Here is a 16,687-nt window from a genome sequence, read left to right as displayed (position 1 = left end):
CTTTTCCATGCCATTACTGGGAGAAAAGGTATTTCGTCCTCTTTTCCATCTGCTCACCATCTTCCCTGCCAGAGCTTAAGAGAAACAGTGTCCTTTTTGGTTTTGTTCTTACCTCTCCATCTGCTCTGCCAATGGGGGAGTTGAGAATGAAGTCAGGAGGAGCAATAACATCCACCAAGGCAACGGCTTCATCCTTCAGCTGTGCAGAGACAAAAAAGGCAAATTGGAAACCGTTCTGCAGTTTCTGGGGTGACCTAGAAACAACAGTCATGAGGATAAGCTGGGAGCATACAGCAGCTGAAGCCTTTAGACTGGGAAAGCTTCAGGATCCCGTCTACCTTTGCCTTTTTTTTTCAAAAGCTAAATTAATAACTTCCCCAGCTGGGTGGAAGGGTTAGGAGCCGGACTTCTAATCTGGCGAGCTGGGTTTGATACCCCACTCTTCCTCCACATGCAGCCACCTAGGTCACCTTGGGCTCACCACGGCACTGATAAAGCTGTTCTGACCAAGCAGTGATATTGGGACTCTCTCAGCCTCACCCACCTCGCAGGGTGTCTGTTGTGGGGAGAGGAAAGGGAAGGCGAATATTAGCCACTTTGAGACTCCTTCGGGTAGAGAAAAGCGGCATATAAGAACCAACTCTTCTTCTTCTTCAGTAATATCAGGGCTCTCTCAGCCTCCCCTCCCTCACAGGGTGTCTGTTGTGGGGAGAGGAAAGGGAAGGCGAATGGAGGCCCCTTTGAGACTCCTTCGGGTAGAGAAAAGCGGCCTATGAGAACCAACTCTTCTTCAGTAATCTCAGGGCTCTCTCAGCCTCCGCTCCCTCACAGGGTGTCTGTAACTCTGACAGCTGCTCTGGGTCCCATTTTGAAGAAAGTGGGATAAAATTAGTTAACAAAAATAAAGAGAAAAAACTATAGTCAGAGCTGCAAGAAAAGCCAGAATGCCTCATGTGCCTCGTGAATGAGTCTGGATAAGGCAGGAAGAAACCTCCAGATACAGATGCCACCACGGGGACCTTAGAGTCTGTCATAAAGTCATAGAGTTGGAAGGGAGCAGCAGGGTCATCTAGTCCACCTCCCTATAGACTGCAGGAAATTCTCAACTACCTGCCCACTCACAAGGACCCTAATTCCATGCCCTGAGGATGCCCCCCACACCCCAAAAAACAGAATCCCTGGTCAGTCTGGTCTGGAGGAAATTCACCTTCCGACCCCAAAGTGGTGATTAGGATTTCCTTGGGCATGCAAGAATGGACTCCAAGAGCCAAGCTCCTCCTCACCCACTGACAATCTGGCTAAGTTCACAGAATCAGCCTCTCCGTTAGATGGCTACCTAGCCTCTACTTAAACACTTCCAAAGAAGGAGAACCCACCACTTCCCAAGGAAGCCTCTTCCACTGAGGAACTGTCAGGAACTTCTGGATGTTTAGCTGAATGTTCTTTTGAATTAATTTCATCCTATTGGCTCTGGTCCGACCCTCTGGGGCAACAGAAAACAACTCAGCTCCATCTTCTCTAGGGCAGCCCCTCAAGTACTTGAAGATGGTTATTCTATCACCTCTTAGTCATCTTCTCTCCAGGCTAAACATAGAATCATAGAATCATAGAGTAGGAAGGGGCCATACAGGCCATCCATCTCCCTGCTCAACGCAGGATCAGCCCTAAGCATCCTAAAGCATCCAAGAAAAGTGTGTATCCAACCTTTGCTTGAAGACTGCCAATGAGGGGGAGCTCACCACCACCTTAGGCAGCCTATTCCACTGCTGAACTACTCTGACTGTGAGTAAACAGACCAAGCTCCCTCAGCCTTTCCTCATACAACTTGGTTTCCAAACCCCTCTCTACTTTGGTTGCCCTCCTCTGGACTCACTCCAACATCCTTCTTCAATTCTGATGTCCAAAACTCAATACAGTGAGGTCTAACCAGATCAGAGTAAAGCAGCTCCATCACCTCCCGTGATCTGAACACGATACTCCGTTTGATGCAGCCCCAAATCCCATTTGCTTTGTTAGCCACCGAGTCACACGGCTGACTCATGTTCGGTGTCTGGTCTACTAAGACCCCCAGATCCTTTTCACACCTACTACTGCCAAGACAGGTCTCTCCTAACCTATAACGGTGCATTTTATTTTTCCTACCTAAATGCAGAACTTTACATTTTTCACTATTGTCATCTTAGATGGCCAAGTTTGGAACATACCTTTGAACAAAGCTCTAGAATTGCATCTTGCACGAGTCTCCCCGCTTTCTCACCTGAAGCAAAGCCACCTAGAAAAGATATTCAGTCATTAGTCCTGCTAAAGCATAAAATTCCATACAAGTGTTTGGTGCAGGGACAGTTTGCCTGTGCGCACCATCCAGGCCCTGGGACTCGCCTTTCTTTTCTTGAGCTGGGGGGGGGGGGCTTGGAGAAGCCCCCCCCCCCAGTGAACCTCTCCAGGCAATCTGTCTCCGCTCTTCCAAGGGACCCCCGGATAAACACCACAGAGAATGAGACAGAATTCATGGCAGAACAGAAATGACAGGAAGTGGAAACAGTAGCCATACAGTGACCAGTAAGAAACTGCAAGAGATTATTCACTGCAATGCATGATAAAGCAAATAAAGCAAACAGGCCAAGCAGAAGAGCGAGGCTGGGGGAGAAGAACCCCCGTAGTCTACCCCATGCCAAATGCCAAGGAGAACAAAAACACTTTCCCTGGCACATGAGGCTCAGAAGCGAAGGTACCAGGTACAATTATGGGTGGAGGAAACTCTGCAGACAGGGACTGGCTGGAAATGGCCGGGCAGCCCTGGTCCTCAGGTCAGAGAATGAGGGCCCTCATCTCACGGTCTTCAACATCAGGCAGGCTCCTTAGGGACCCCATGGCCACCCAGAAGGCCTGGGACTAAGGTAAGGACCAGCAACTCTGAAGAAGGCCCACAGGCCAATGGGCATCCAGTATAATATTCACAGTATTGACCAGGTTAATTCTTCCTCGTTTATACCAGCCAGCCATTACATTGCTGCATTTGGAACCCAATTATGTCTCTAAGGAGTCTTCTAAAGCTGGCAGTGGTCGTAGGATGGAGAACGGAGGCCGGATCGTATTTTTAAAGGAAAGGCCATGAGTGGTGCATCAAAGTGGTGCATCAAAAAAAATCTCGACACTCCGCCACGACCTCCCTCCAACGTTAGATACAAAAAGTGAACTAGAGGCCCCTTGGCCGTCTTTGGAGAAAACTATGAGTAACTTCAGACGACTCACGCTGACCGAAGTGGACAGGATTCTAGCGACAACAAGACCAACTACATGCCCACTAGATCCTTGCCCATCCTGGCTCCTAAAAACAGCTGGCATAAAGATAAAGGGCCCCCTCCGGGAGATAATCAACCTATCTCTCACAACAGGAGAATTCCCGGAGGGTTTGAAAGAGGCTGTGGTACGTCCACTGTTGAAAAAAACATCTCTAAACCCACAAGAGCCTAACAACTACAGGCCCGTTTCGCACTTAGCGTTTCTGGGCAAGATGATAGAAAGGGCAGTCGCAAACCAACTGACGGAATACCTGGAAGAAGCTTCGGTCCTAGACCCATCCCAGTCAGGCTTCCGGCCTGGCCATGGGGTAGAGACAGCGCTAGTCGCCCTGACGGACGACCTCCGTCGCCAGTTGGATCGAGGCGGGTTGGCACTGCTGATATTATTAGACCTCTCAGCAGCGTTCGACACAGTCGATCATGAGCTTCTAGCTCGCCGCCTCATCGATGCTGGAATACGAGGGACAGCCCTTCAATGGCTGATCTCCTTCCTCCAGGATCGTGGACAGAGGGTTGCAATAGGAGAGAGAACATCGGACCGCCGGCAACTTCCTTGTGGAGTCCCAAAAGGAGCGGTCCTCTCTCCTATCCTATCCAACATCTTCATGCGCCCTCTCGCACAACTGGTACGGAAGTTTGGGCTGGGTTGCCATCAATATGCAGATGACACCCAGCTCTTCCTCCTGATGGATGGCCGCCCTGACTCTCCCCCAGAAGCATTAGCCAGCTGCCTGGAAGCAGTGACGAGATGGCTCAAGCAGAGTCGCCTGAAGCTCAATCCTTCAAAGACGGAGGTCCTGTGGCTAGGTAGGAAGGGCCCATGCGAGGAAGCGCGCCTGCCCACCCTGGATGGCGTGCAGCTCTCTACGGCTCACTCCGCCAGGAACCTAGGCGTGATTCTGGACACCTCCCTCACAAAGGAGGCCCAGATCACAAAGGTAGCACGGCTGGCATTCTACCATCTCCGCCAAGCCAAACTACTAGCGCCCTACCTGGCCCCGGAACACCTAGCCACAGTGATCCATGCGACGGTCACCTCTAGACTGGACTTTTGTAACTCGCTCTACGCAGGCCTGCCCTTAGCCCTGACCCGGAAACTACAACTAGTTCAAAATGCAGCAGCCAGGATCCTCACAGCAACACCGTGGAGGTCTCATATCCGGCCTATTCTCCATCAGCTGCAATGGTTACCAGTTGAATTCCGGATCAGACTAAAGGTTCTGGTAATTACCTTCAAGGCCATACGCGGTCAGGGCCCAGTGTACCTGAGGGACCGCCTCCCCGCCTATGCCCCCAAAAGAGCTCTGCGCTCTACTGCCTCCAATCAGCTAAGGATCCCTGGCCCTAAAGAAGTCCGCCTGGTCTCGACCAGGGCCAGAGCATTCTCTGTTCTGGCCCCCACCTGGTGGAATGAGCTCCCAGAGGAGATCAGGGCCCTGACGGAGCTTAAACAGTTCCGCAGGGCCTGCAAAAAGGAGCTCCTCCACCAGGCATTTGGCCGAGACCAGACGTAATCAATCAGCGACCAAGGGCCCCTGCTCCCCCCCCCTCAGAATCCCATCAATAAGCCCTGGACCTGTTTGTATTACTATATTGTTTACTGTTATACTGTGTTGTTATTTGGTTACAATTATTAGTTATCAGTTATACATGTTCTACAGACTGTTTTATGTATGGTTCTCTGTTATAATGTAAACCGCCCTGAGCCTCCGGGGAGGGCGGTATAGAAGTATGATAAATAAATAAATAAATAAATAAATAAAGTGGGTTAAAGATGTTCCACACTACAAACAAGATCTCGGCACACATACAGATCGAAAAGCACCTCCCCCCAACCTTGAGTATCATGCTCTGTTGAAGGGAGCGCACTCTCCATCCACAGCAAGCTCATGCCTCACTCCCTGATGACCACTGAGGAGTCACTCCCTCTTCCCCGGACTGAGCTTCAGTTTGGTCCCCGCTCCCTCCCTCCCCCCCGGCTCCTGCCCGTTCATTACCCTTCCACTGTTTTATCCAACTCTGCAGAGAAGGAGAAGCTGGGCTTCATTCAATTCATGCACTGCTGTGTGTCTGAGGAAGAGTGCCTGCACATGAAAGTCACGCCTTGAATAAAGCTTTGTTGGCCTGAAAGGTGCCTGACTGCACAGGCTGCAACCACTCTTGACCCCTCTCCCCCAGCCGTCAGGAGTTACAGAAGAAAGAGTCTGAGAGGCTCCAGGATCACTGAGGCCAACCCCAAAGGAGTCTTGACTCCCTGTTCACTGACCCAGCAGCCCAAATCAAGACCCAGGAGGAAGCCCCACTCTATTGCTGATGAGCCATCCTCCTGAATCGGGGTGTGTCCGTCACCTATTAAATGAGCACGGCAAGGAGAAGCACCCTCCTCCCCCCTGCCGAAAACTCTTTCCCTTGTAAAAACCACCAGCTTCTAAGCATCAAGCTCAGGCTTTTCATCTCTCCTTAGACTGGGAGGTTGAACACTGAATAGACTAGGAACATTCTGGGGGGAAATCACATCTTCAAGTAACTGAAATCCTAAGACACCAGCTTGCCTGTTAGTTATTTCATATGCCTCAATACAGATTTTTTGATATACATTAAGAACAGCCAGCTTGGTGTCGTGGTTAGGAGCACAGACGTCTAATCTGGCAAGCTGGGTTTGATTTCGCATTCATCCCCCACATGCAGCCAGCTGGGTGACCTTGGGCTCCCCACAGCACTGAGAAAGCTGTTCTGACTGAGCAGGAATCCCAAGGCTCTCTCAGCCTCCCCTCTAGAGAAAAGCGGCAGATAAGAACCAACTCTTCTTCTTCGAGCACATAACAGAATCCAGTTGCAAGACACTTCCAGTCTGACATCCTGCTGGATCTTTGAAAAGTGGCCAAGTACGAGGAGGGGGCCTGTCTCCCGAGACTGTGTGTTTCTCAGTACAGAACTTCTGTTTAGCGATCCAATCACAGTCAAGAGCCCCCATCCACAAAGGAACATTCACCACAACTCTGCCAACAACTCCGCCCTTCTCCCTCCCAACTGCTTTGGAAGGTGCTTTGCCTGCCCCCCCCCCCCCCCACGATCATTCTGGTTCCCAGCTGGGAGACCTATTCAGACTTCAGGGAAGTACAATGCAATGCACAAGACCAGCAGAAGAACAGCCTCCAGGCCATCAAGACTTAAATTTGTACACAGGTAGGATGTTGACCTCACCTTGGTAGAGCACAGCCATGTGCTTATTTAGAGACCACAGTCCATACAGGGAGCACAGGTTCTTCAGGACTGGCTGGAGAGCAGCTGGTGTGTCAGCACCACAGACATAGTCATGGTATCTTTGCAAAACTGTGTGTTCAATGAAAGCTATCGCTAAGGAACGACAGTAGTACACCTGGAGAAAAGAAGAAGCAAAATTTAAGGTGAATGAAAATACAGATATGCTAATCTGTAGGATTACAGATAATTTTGAATTGCAAAGGATATTTTATCCTCAGTTTAAAAGAAGCAATGGCCTGTGCAAATGGAACAAGACACCATCCAAATATTATTTAGCTACTTTATTTCCTGCTATCCAACAATGAAAATTTTAAAGCAACAAGGCTCACTCATGCATTTCAACTTATTATATATTCCTCAACCCTAGAGGATACATTCTCTAAAACCGAAGACAAATCTATGTTGGATTCCCCATGGTTCTCATCCGAGGAGCATATATTTCCCCCAAATAATGCATTTCTATTAGCTCTATTCAACTAAAGAGAATAAATTCTACCCTCAGCCTCCACAAATAAATACTACAAGGTATGTTCACTTCTAGTTCCTTATCCAAAATGACTTGTCCCCAAAACATAAATTTCAACACTTTCTTACACCTTACTTAACTCTGTAATAATAGAAGACAACAAAATTACTTGGCCTTAATTGGAGCACAGATTTTATATCAGCACTCCTCAGAAGAGGAGATGGGAAATGGGGCACACTTCCCATAAGGCCTCATGAATCTGGTGACCTTGTCCCCCAAATCCACATCACAACCAAGTGGTCATACCACCAGTTTGCATTTTGTATTTATATCATTGCATTTCTCCATGAAGGCCTGGAGGATCCTTGTTCATGGGGTTGCGATGGGTCAGACACGACTTCGCAACTAACGACGATTTCTAACTTGTCCTTCCCCAAAGACTCAGGGTGGGTAACAACACATGTTGTTGTTATTGTTGTTAGGTGCGAAGTTGTGTCCAACCCATCGCGACGCCAGGGACAAGGATCCTCCAGGCCTTCCTGACTTCTACCATTAGATACAATTTAAAAGCTCTACAAATATAAGATAAAAATCATAACTTTAAATTTCTTAAAATGCACATTTCTAAAAACATACAAAATTGAATTCCGGATCAAGTTTAAGGTTCTGGTTTGGGCCCAGTGTATTTGAGAGATCGCCTCCCTGCCTATACCCCCAAGAGAGTCCTATGTTCTGCCACCTCCAGCTGGCTGCGGATCCCTGGCCCCAGAGAAGCACGTCGGACCTCAACAAGGGCCAGAGCCTTCTCGGTCCCTACAAACCTGGTGGAACGAGCTCCCTGAGGAGATCAGGGCTCTGCCCAAACTTCCACAGTTCCGCAGGGCCTGCAACAGGGAGTTCTTCCACCAGGCATTCGCTTGAGGCCAATGACTTAGAACACCTGCTGAGCCCCCAGATGCCCCCTATATATCTATAGGCCTACAGCCTATATATCGTTCCATGTAAACTGCCCAGAGCTGCAAAGAAATGGGCGGTATAAAGGTAAAGGTAAAGGTATCCCCTGTGCAAGCACCGAGTCATGTCTGACCCTTGGGGTGACGCCCTCTAGCGTTTTCATGGCAGACTCAATACGGGGTGGTTTGCCAGTGCCTTCCCCAGTCATGACCGTTTACCCCCCAGCAGCAAGCTGGGTACTCATTTTACCGACCTCGGAAGGATGGAAGGCTGAGTCAACCTTGAGCCGGCTGCTGGGATCGAACTCCCAACCTCATGGGCAAAGCTTTCAGGCGGCTGCCTTATCACTCTGCGCCACAAGAGGCTCTAATGGGCGGTATAGAAATCTAAATAAATAAATAAATAAAAAGGTGCTACTTTTTGCCTGGCTCCACATCTTTATTGAGAAAGAGAGGAAGGGAACAATATCTAACAGATCTATGAAGACCCTGTTCACATATCTGTAGGTTGCCTGCTCACTTGTTCTCATGGTTTTGCTATGGGATATTACCTTGCCCTGTTTTTGCCCAGCTTCGCCTGTGTAGTATTTTTCCAAAAGCTTGGAGGCCTGGAGGCCTCTCTAACTAATATTTCCTTGGAGAATTTTATTGCTTTGACCAAGAATGGGAGAAAGGCCAGCTGGTGAGCCAACTGGGGGAACCCGGACATAGTTGTGGGTCTTACATAACCAACTTGGCAAGAACTCTGCATGCACATTCAATATTAGGGGAAAACATGCAAATTCCATGTGGAAGGGTTAATACCAATTCCCTCAACCTGTTGTCCCATTTCTGAAAGTTGGGTCAGCTTCTTTTCTTTATTATTTCAATTTATTATATCCCACCATTCTCCATGGACTCTTGGCGAGTCACATAAAATAGAATAAATCAATCCAATCAACCCCTCCAATCCCATAAAACACAAGAAGTGGCATAAGCCCATCCCTCCCCTATCCACAGTCAATCCTTATCCCAATGTTTGATGGATCATGAAATCTTGTTAGACCTCGTATGAGTTCTCTCAGACACACAACTCCCCTTAAAATCCCTTGACTGTTAAGATGAGGATTTAAGAAATATGCAGATGCTTAGTGGGACTGGTTTTCTACAAACAACATGGTGGCAGTAGGGACAATTCATACACCACCCCTCATGTCTCCCAGTTTCCCCAACTCCCTCCCTTTACTTCAGCTCTCACATCTTAAAATTAATTGCTGTGCCTTTCAATATTTTAATGTTTGATTCTGTGAACCGCCGCGGGTTCCTAGGAAATGTGGCGGTATATAAATCGGAATAATAAATAAATGATAAATACAAGTGACACTTTCAGTCTGAGTTTTCAGTCCAGTTAAATTTGAAGAGGTGTATTGCTTCAAAAAGTTTATTTAACAATATGCTGTTTCATTATGAACCCCTCCTAACAGAAAGAACTAGCCCCTTTTTGCCTCAGCTGTTCCAAGCTCTTCTCTGACTTTAGACTATCCCAGCTCCTAGAATCCTGCCCAGGCAGGAAAAAGACATTCTGAAATCTCTGATGTTTATGACTTAGGCCAAGATAGACAGAGAAAAATGTATTGTGTTGATGCACTGAGGCATGAAATCTTAAATGTATATGACATAATCTGTACTCCTAGCACTGACAAATTCCTGTCAGGGTTCTCAACCTTTCAGATGAGCAGTGGAGGCTTTTTCAATGCAGACCTCAGCCTGTTCTGAGTGTGGTCTGGAAGAGGCAAGCTTTCTCCCTTGCTGGAGGGTGTCATTTGTTGAAACCAGGGGAGCTTTTGTCAAAGGCCTACGAGCCCGCAGGAAATGAAAGAGCTGCAGAAGTTTTTGGATAAAAACTTAGCCTGGGGTTTTATCCGGCCCAGCACATGGTGGTTCCTGTGTTGTTTGTAAAAAAGAAAGACCAGTCCCTATGATTGTGCCATTTCCACCTCCACCTCTCCCCTTATAAAGGACCTTTTGGGACAGTTAGGATCACGTAGGATCTTTACAAAACTTGACCTGAGGGAGGTGTATTACAGGGCGAGGGTAAAACGTGGTCATGAATATCTTACAGCTTTTATATCCTGTTGGGACAGTCTGAATACCTCGTTATGCTGTTTGGACTCTCCAGCGCCCCGGGAGTGTTCATGAATCTCATAAACTAGGTCTTGCATGATCTGTTGTACAAGAGGGTCCTAGTTTACCCTGATGATATTGTATTATATTCAAAAATGAGGGACGAGCATGTATGTTTGTTGTGGGAGCTGTTGAAAAGACTTCACGCCATCCACCTATATGCCAAGCTTGTCAGGTATGAATTCCATAAAGAAAGCCTGGACTTGCTGGGTTACTGGGTGTCTCCTCAAAGCTTGCACATGGACCCAGCTAAAGTGCAGGAACTGGGCCCCGCCCTCAGTGACAACTACAAAGCTTCCTTGGATTTGCATACTTTTACCATTCCTTCCTCCCCAAGCTCGGGCAAGTGGCCCTTCCCCTTACAGATCTACTAAAGACCAAGGGGGAAGAAGTGGAGGTGAAATGGCCGGGGAGGCGACTCCAATGGTCTACCGAGTGGCAGCAGGCAATTGAGGAGCTTAAAAACTTTTTACCACCGAGCCCATCCTCCACCAAGCCGACCCCACCAAGTCCTTCGGGGTCCAAGTCAATTAAATGCCATGACAATGGGGTCAATAATTTTGCAAAGGGGGGAAGAGGGGTGGTTACACTCCGGTGTGTATCTGTCAAAGAAGTTTAAGGACACAGAGAGGAACTGAGCCATCTGGGAAAAAGAGGCAGCTGCGATCAAGTTAGCTCTTATTACTTGGCATCGCTGGTTGGAGGGATCCCCAAGCCAGCTTGGTGTAGTGGTTAGGAGTGCGAACATCTAGTTTGGAGAGACGGGTTCCATGCCCCCCCCCCACATGCAACCAGCTGGGTGACCTTGGGCTCGTCACAGCATTGAGAAAGCTGTTCTGACTGAGCAGTCATATCAGGCTCTCTCAGCCTTACCTACCTCACAAGGTGTCTGTTGTGGAGAGAGGAAAGGAGAGGGGGCCATAAGCCGCTCTGAAACTCCTTCGGGTAGAGAAAAGCGGCATATAAGAACCAACTCTTCTTCTTCAGTAATCTCAGGACTCTTTATTATTATGATTATTATTATTGGATTTCTAACCCGCCGCTCCCCTAAGGCTTGCAGCGGGTGACAACATGTAAACCCCCTCCAAAAACCCTAATACATAAAAACACCTAAAAACAATTCCCAACCCACCCCGCCTGATGGCGGCGGAACTATCCGGGAAACCAGGGGACACTGCTGATGTAGATTTCAGCCTCAATTACCTCACAGGGTGTCTATTGTGGGGAGAGGAAAGGGAAGGTGACTGTAAGCTGCTTTCAGACTCATCTGGGTAGAGAAAAGTGGCATATGAGAACCCAATCTTCTTCTTCAGTAATATCAGGACTCCCTCACCCTCACCTCCCTCACAGGGTGTCTGTTGTGGGGAGAGGAAAGGGAAGGTGACTGTAAACTGCTTTGAGACTCCTTCTGGTAGAGAAAAGCGGCATATAAGAAAACAGAGTTGCACTTACCTGTAACCGTTGTTTATCAAGTGGTCTTCTGTGCAGTCACACATGGGATCTGCGGAATCGCAGGCCAGCCACGGAGAAAGAGCTAGCAAGCTATATATATAAAACTCTAGAAGCTCCAAGGAGTGCTCACCCCTCCCCTCACAGAGAGTGACATTCTCGCCCAAAGTCACGTGATGTGGGAAGCGTTAGCACTCTCCCCTCAGTACTCCTTTCTGCCGCCAGACAGGCCATCAATCCATTAAGCGGCTCACAGCGGGGAAGGAGGGAGGGTTGTGTGACTGCACAGAAGACCACTCAATGAACAACAGTTACAGGTAAGTGCAACTCTGTTTTCATCTTCGTGGTTTCTGTGCTGTCCCACATGGGAGACTAGCAAGATCACTCCACCGGGAGGTGTGTGTGTGTTTATACTGCGGAAATGGATTAGAATACCGCTGCACCCACATTAACTCCTTCCCAGGAGTTGACATCCACAACAACGTGGTAGTGGATTGAATACAAGGCATTACCCAGGTCGTCATACTGCAGATGTCTCTTAGAGGCGATCGAGCCATATGGCTGCGGAAGAAACAGTCTCTGCATATGTATAATTCAGGGAGACAGCAACAGGGCCATCTGCCTAGAAATTAAGCCATTTAAAGAACAGCATTGTTCCTTAAAATGGCCGTATTGAGTTCTGTCCAGCTTGTGTCTGGATCAGTCCACTATCTGACTAAAAGAGTAGGACCTTGAGAACATGTATGTAAGCAGGGCCCTCTCTGCTCCTGAGGTGGATGTGGGAAACATCAAATCAACTCTATGCTGATAATATGGCAATACTAGGGTTTGTGACTTCCCAACAGTCTCAAGACCTTAAATATAAGACTCGAACTACAAGTAGACCAAATGTTCAGGGCACAAGTAGAATAAAATGTCTGACTATTAGGTAATATGGAGGTTCATGTGCACAGCTCACTTGGCCCCTAGAGTGCTTTAAAAATGCAGAATGCATTAACCCTTCAGGACACCAAATTGACACCAAATTGGGAGGACTGGCAAATACTCCGGAAGATAGAGACAGAGTTCAACGAGATCTGAACACAATGGAAAAATGGGCAAATGAGAACAAGATGCAATTTAATAAAGATAAATGTAAAGTTCTGCATCTGGGTCAGAAAAATGAAAAGCATGCCTACTGGATGGGGGATACGCTTCTAGGTAACACTGTGTGTGAACGAGACCTTGGGGTACTTGTGGATTGTAAACTAAACATGAGCAGGCAGTGTGATGCAGCGGTAAAAAGGCGAATGCCATTTTGGGCTGTATCAACAGGGGCATCACATCAAAATCACAAGATCTCATAGTCCCATTGTATACGGCACTGGTCAGACCACACTTGGAGTACTGTGTGCAGTTCTGGAGGCCTCACTTCAAGGAGTGAACTGCGTTTTGCACTAGCTGGAGTTTCCAGATCAAGGACAAGGGAAGGCCCGCGTAGAGCGAGATACAGAAATCTATTCTGGAGGTGACCGTTGCATGGATCACTGTGGCTCAGTGTTTGGGGGACAGGTAGGGCGATAGTAGTCGGGCCTGGTGCAGGTGGAAAAATGCCTGGCCCGCTACTCTTTTGACCTGCGCCTCCAAGGTCAGGGAGGCGTCAATGATCACACCCAAATTCCTGGCCTGGGGCGCGATGGTAAGTTGCGTTCCTGCCAGGGTGGGTAAGCGCGCTTCCTGGTCCTGCCCCCTACGTCCCAGCCACAGGACCTCCGTCTTGGAGGGGTTGAGTTTCAGGCGACTCTGCTCGAACCATTCCGTCACTGTTTCCAAACATCTGGCGAATGGTTCCGGGGGGGGGGGGAGTCCAGGCGGCCGTCCATGAGGAGATAGAGCTGGGTGTCATCAGCGTACTGGTGGCAACCCAGCCCCAAACTCCGCACCAGCTGGGCCAGAGGGCGCATAAAGATGTTAAACAGTGTGGAGGAGAGGACCGCGCCCTGGGGGACCCCACAAGGAAGTCCGTAGAAGCGCGAGAACTCATCCCCCACTGCTACCCTCTGGGTCCGGTCCTGGAGAAAGGAGCGTATCCAGCGTAGAGCTGTGCCCTGTATCCCTGTGCCGATGAGGTGGTGGACCAACAGTTCGTGATCCACGATGTCAAAAGCGGCCGACCCGCCCCTATCCAGCTGGCGGCAGCGGAGGTCATCCAACAGGGCGACCAACATCGTCTCCACCCCGTGGCCAGGTCGAAAGCCAGACTGATATGGATCGAGTGCCGAAGTTTCTTCCAAGAATGCTAGGAGCTGGTCTGCTGCGGCCCTTTCAACCACCTTGCCCAGGAAAGCCAAGTGCAACACTGGGTGGTAGCTGGCAGGGTCCCGCGGGTGCAGCATGGATCTTTTCAGGAGAGGGTGAACCACTGCCCCCTTCAGCTGCTCAGGGAACTCCCCGGAATCTAGGGAGAGGTTGATAATGTCCCTGAGCTGGCCTCCTATCCTCTGGCCACCTCCCTTGAGGAGCCATGACGGACAGGGGTCAAGGGGGCAAGTGGTCGCCCTGACCGAACCTAGCAACTTGTCCACTTCGGGTAAGGAGAGCCGTCTGAAGCCATCAAACATCACCTCCAAAGACGGCCAACAGGCCTCCAGTTCGTTTGCTGTATTAACTGTGGCGGGAAGATCGCGGCGGAGTGACGAGATTCTGTCCGCAAAATAGCTCGCTAATGCCTCACAGCCGAGTTCCAATTTGCTACTATTGTGGCGCTCCTCAAGGGCGATAAGAGATCTAACTATCCTAAATAGTTGGGCTGGGCGAGAGCTTGCAGACGCAATTTCCGTGGCAAAAAATTCACGTTTTGCCACTTTCACCGCCATCTCATACGCCCTCATAAGCGTGCGATAAGATGTTCTCGTAGCTTCGTCGCGAGTCTTCCGCCACACTCACTCCAGTCTTCCCTTTTATCATTTGAAAGGTTGTCACTTGGAGGAGGGCAGGATGCTGTTTCCGTTGGCTGCAGAGGAGAGGACACGCAGTAATGGGTTTAAACTTCAAGTACAACGATATAGGCTAGATATCAGGAAAAAGTTTTTCACAGTCAGAGTAGTTCAGCAGTGGAATAGGCTGCCTAAGGAGGTGGTGAGCTCCCCCTCACTGGCAGTCTTCAAGCAAAGGCTGGATACACACTTTTCTTGGATGCTTTAGGATGCTTAGGGCTGATCCTGCGTTGAGCAGGGGGTTGGACTAGATGGCCTGAATGGCCCCTTCCAACTCTATGTTTCTATGATTCTATGAAATTAATTCAAAAGAATTTCCAGCTTAACATTTAGAAGTAGTTCCTGGCAGATCGGTTCCTCAGTGGAATATGACCAGGGATTCTTGTGTGTGTTTGTGTGTGTGTGTTTGGGGGGGAGGGGGGTCCCTTCCAACTCTATGATTCTAAGATTCTATGAAATATCAGCTGGAGCTTTTTCTGGATTCTGAGGGGCCTGGTATCTAGGAGGCAGAGGCAAGCCCAAGATAAGACTAAAATAGTTGAAAATAACAGGACATAAGCTTAGTTCATGAAAAACTAGGTGAAACAAAGCCCAAACTCATAGAATTATAGAAGCTGTTTACCTGGCTGTTGTTCCTGGCCTGAAATTCAGTAGAACCAGATTTTTCCTGATCTCTCAGCTTCTGTAAACTCTCTCTGAGCAAGTAACAAACCAGCCACTTGTATGCTGTTAGAGGAACTGCAAAAAAGGGCATGTAGATGTTTATTGTGTTAATTCAGGCATCTGAAATCTTAAAACTGTGGATAGCAAAGTATGCTGATTGTCTGTAACAAAATCTGCATTCCTCTACGAAAACAAAGTTCAAAAACACAGACAAACCTGAGCAACACATTCCCTTATGCATGTTTATTTATTTATACTTAAATTTATTAACTGCCACCTCTGGCCATGCAGGCTCAAGGTAGTTGACAATAAAACTCATAAAACAGAATAGAAGAGAGCCAGCTTGGTGTCGTGGTCAGGAGCCGGACTTCTATTCTGGCGAGCTGGGTTTGGTTCCCCGCTCCTCCTCCACATGCAGCCAGCTGGGTGACCTTGGGCTCAGCTCAGCACTGATAAAGCTGTCCTGACTGAGCAGTAATGTCAGGGCTCTCTCAGCCTCCCCTCCCTCACAGGGGGTCTGTTCTGGGGAGAGGGAAGGGAAGGTGAATGGAAGCTGCTTTGAGACTCTTCCAGGTAGAGAAAAGCAGCATATAAGAACCAACTCTTCTTCTTCTTCTTCAGTAGTATCAGGGTTCTTTCAGCCTCCCCTCCCTCACAGGGTGTCTGTTGTGGGGAGAGGAAAGGGAAGGCGACTGGAAGCTGCTTTGAGACTCCTCCAGGTAGGGAAAAGTGGCGTATAAGAACCCCCTCTTCTTCTTCTAAAAGTAAGAGGATAGATGAACCACCCTGATCCAGCTGGCGCTGGAAGTCATCCACCAAGGGAACTCTCAGAGTCTCCCCCTGGCCAGAAGGGAAGCCCGACTGGTATGGATCAAGGGCTGAAGTTTACTCCAAGAATGTCAGGTGCTGTTTCTTTCCCAGAAACACCAGATGGGAGACTGGGGTGTAGCCGGCGGGGTCCCACGGATCCAGCTATGTTTTTTTCAGGAGAGGGCGAACCACTGCCTCCTTCCGCTCCCTGAGAACTCCCCAGACATCAGGAATAAACTGATAATGTCCTTTAAGGCCTCCTATCAGCCGGCCACCTGGGGTGAGTAATGGACTGGGGCCCAGATGTCATGTGGCTGTTCTTGCTGAAATCATTATTCATATAGAAGATACAGATGACAGACATGGAAGAAAACACCCCCCTGGATATGTATGCAGAGAGCCATGGGCACCTCCTAGATGAGGCCGGAATCCTCCAATAAGGGCTATGGCTTTTTAAAGCAACCCCCAGGTTGCTTTAAGTCTTTCTGACCACGGGACTCTACGCAACATACCTTTAAGTCTGTGGAAATCAGCTTTCCTGAAGTCCAGTCTATACGTACGACTACGTAAAGGTTTTCTCTTTCCCACAATTGAGAATTCCAAAAGCACATGGTCACTGCCACCAAGTGTGCCCACTACTTC

At 48.7% G+C, this 16,687-nt stretch overlaps 1 protein-coding gene across 2 annotated transcripts in view; it reads right to left on the bottom strand.

Annotated features, from left to right (window-relative positions):
* ACOX3 (acyl-CoA oxidase 3, pristanoyl) overlaps nt 1-16,687 on the bottom strand; it is a 57,109-nt gene that overhangs the window by 11,519 nt on the left and 28,903 nt on the right. For both annotated transcript variants that reach the window (XM_077301892.1, XM_077301891.1), the window contains exons 13-16: nt 15,195-15,310; nt 6,507-6,681; nt 2,205-2,272; nt 113-199 (exon numbers count right to left, since the gene is read on the bottom strand). In XM_077301892.1, the coding sequence (XP_077158007.1) occupies nt 113-199; nt 2,205-2,272; nt 6,507-6,681; nt 15,195-15,310 (446 nt within the window). The remainder of the gene's footprint in view (nt 1-112; nt 200-2,204; nt 2,273-6,506; nt 6,682-15,194; nt 15,311-16,687) is intronic.

Source organism: Paroedura picta, chromosome 10 (genome assembly GCF_049243985.1).
Source record: "Paroedura picta isolate Pp20150507F chromosome 10, Ppicta_v3.0, whole genome shotgun sequence".
Lineage (NCBI taxonomy): Eukaryota > Metazoa > Chordata > Lepidosauria > Squamata > Gekkonidae > Paroedura > Paroedura picta.
Note: the sequence above shows the minus strand (reverse complement) of the source record. Positions and strands in the feature narration are given on the sequence as shown.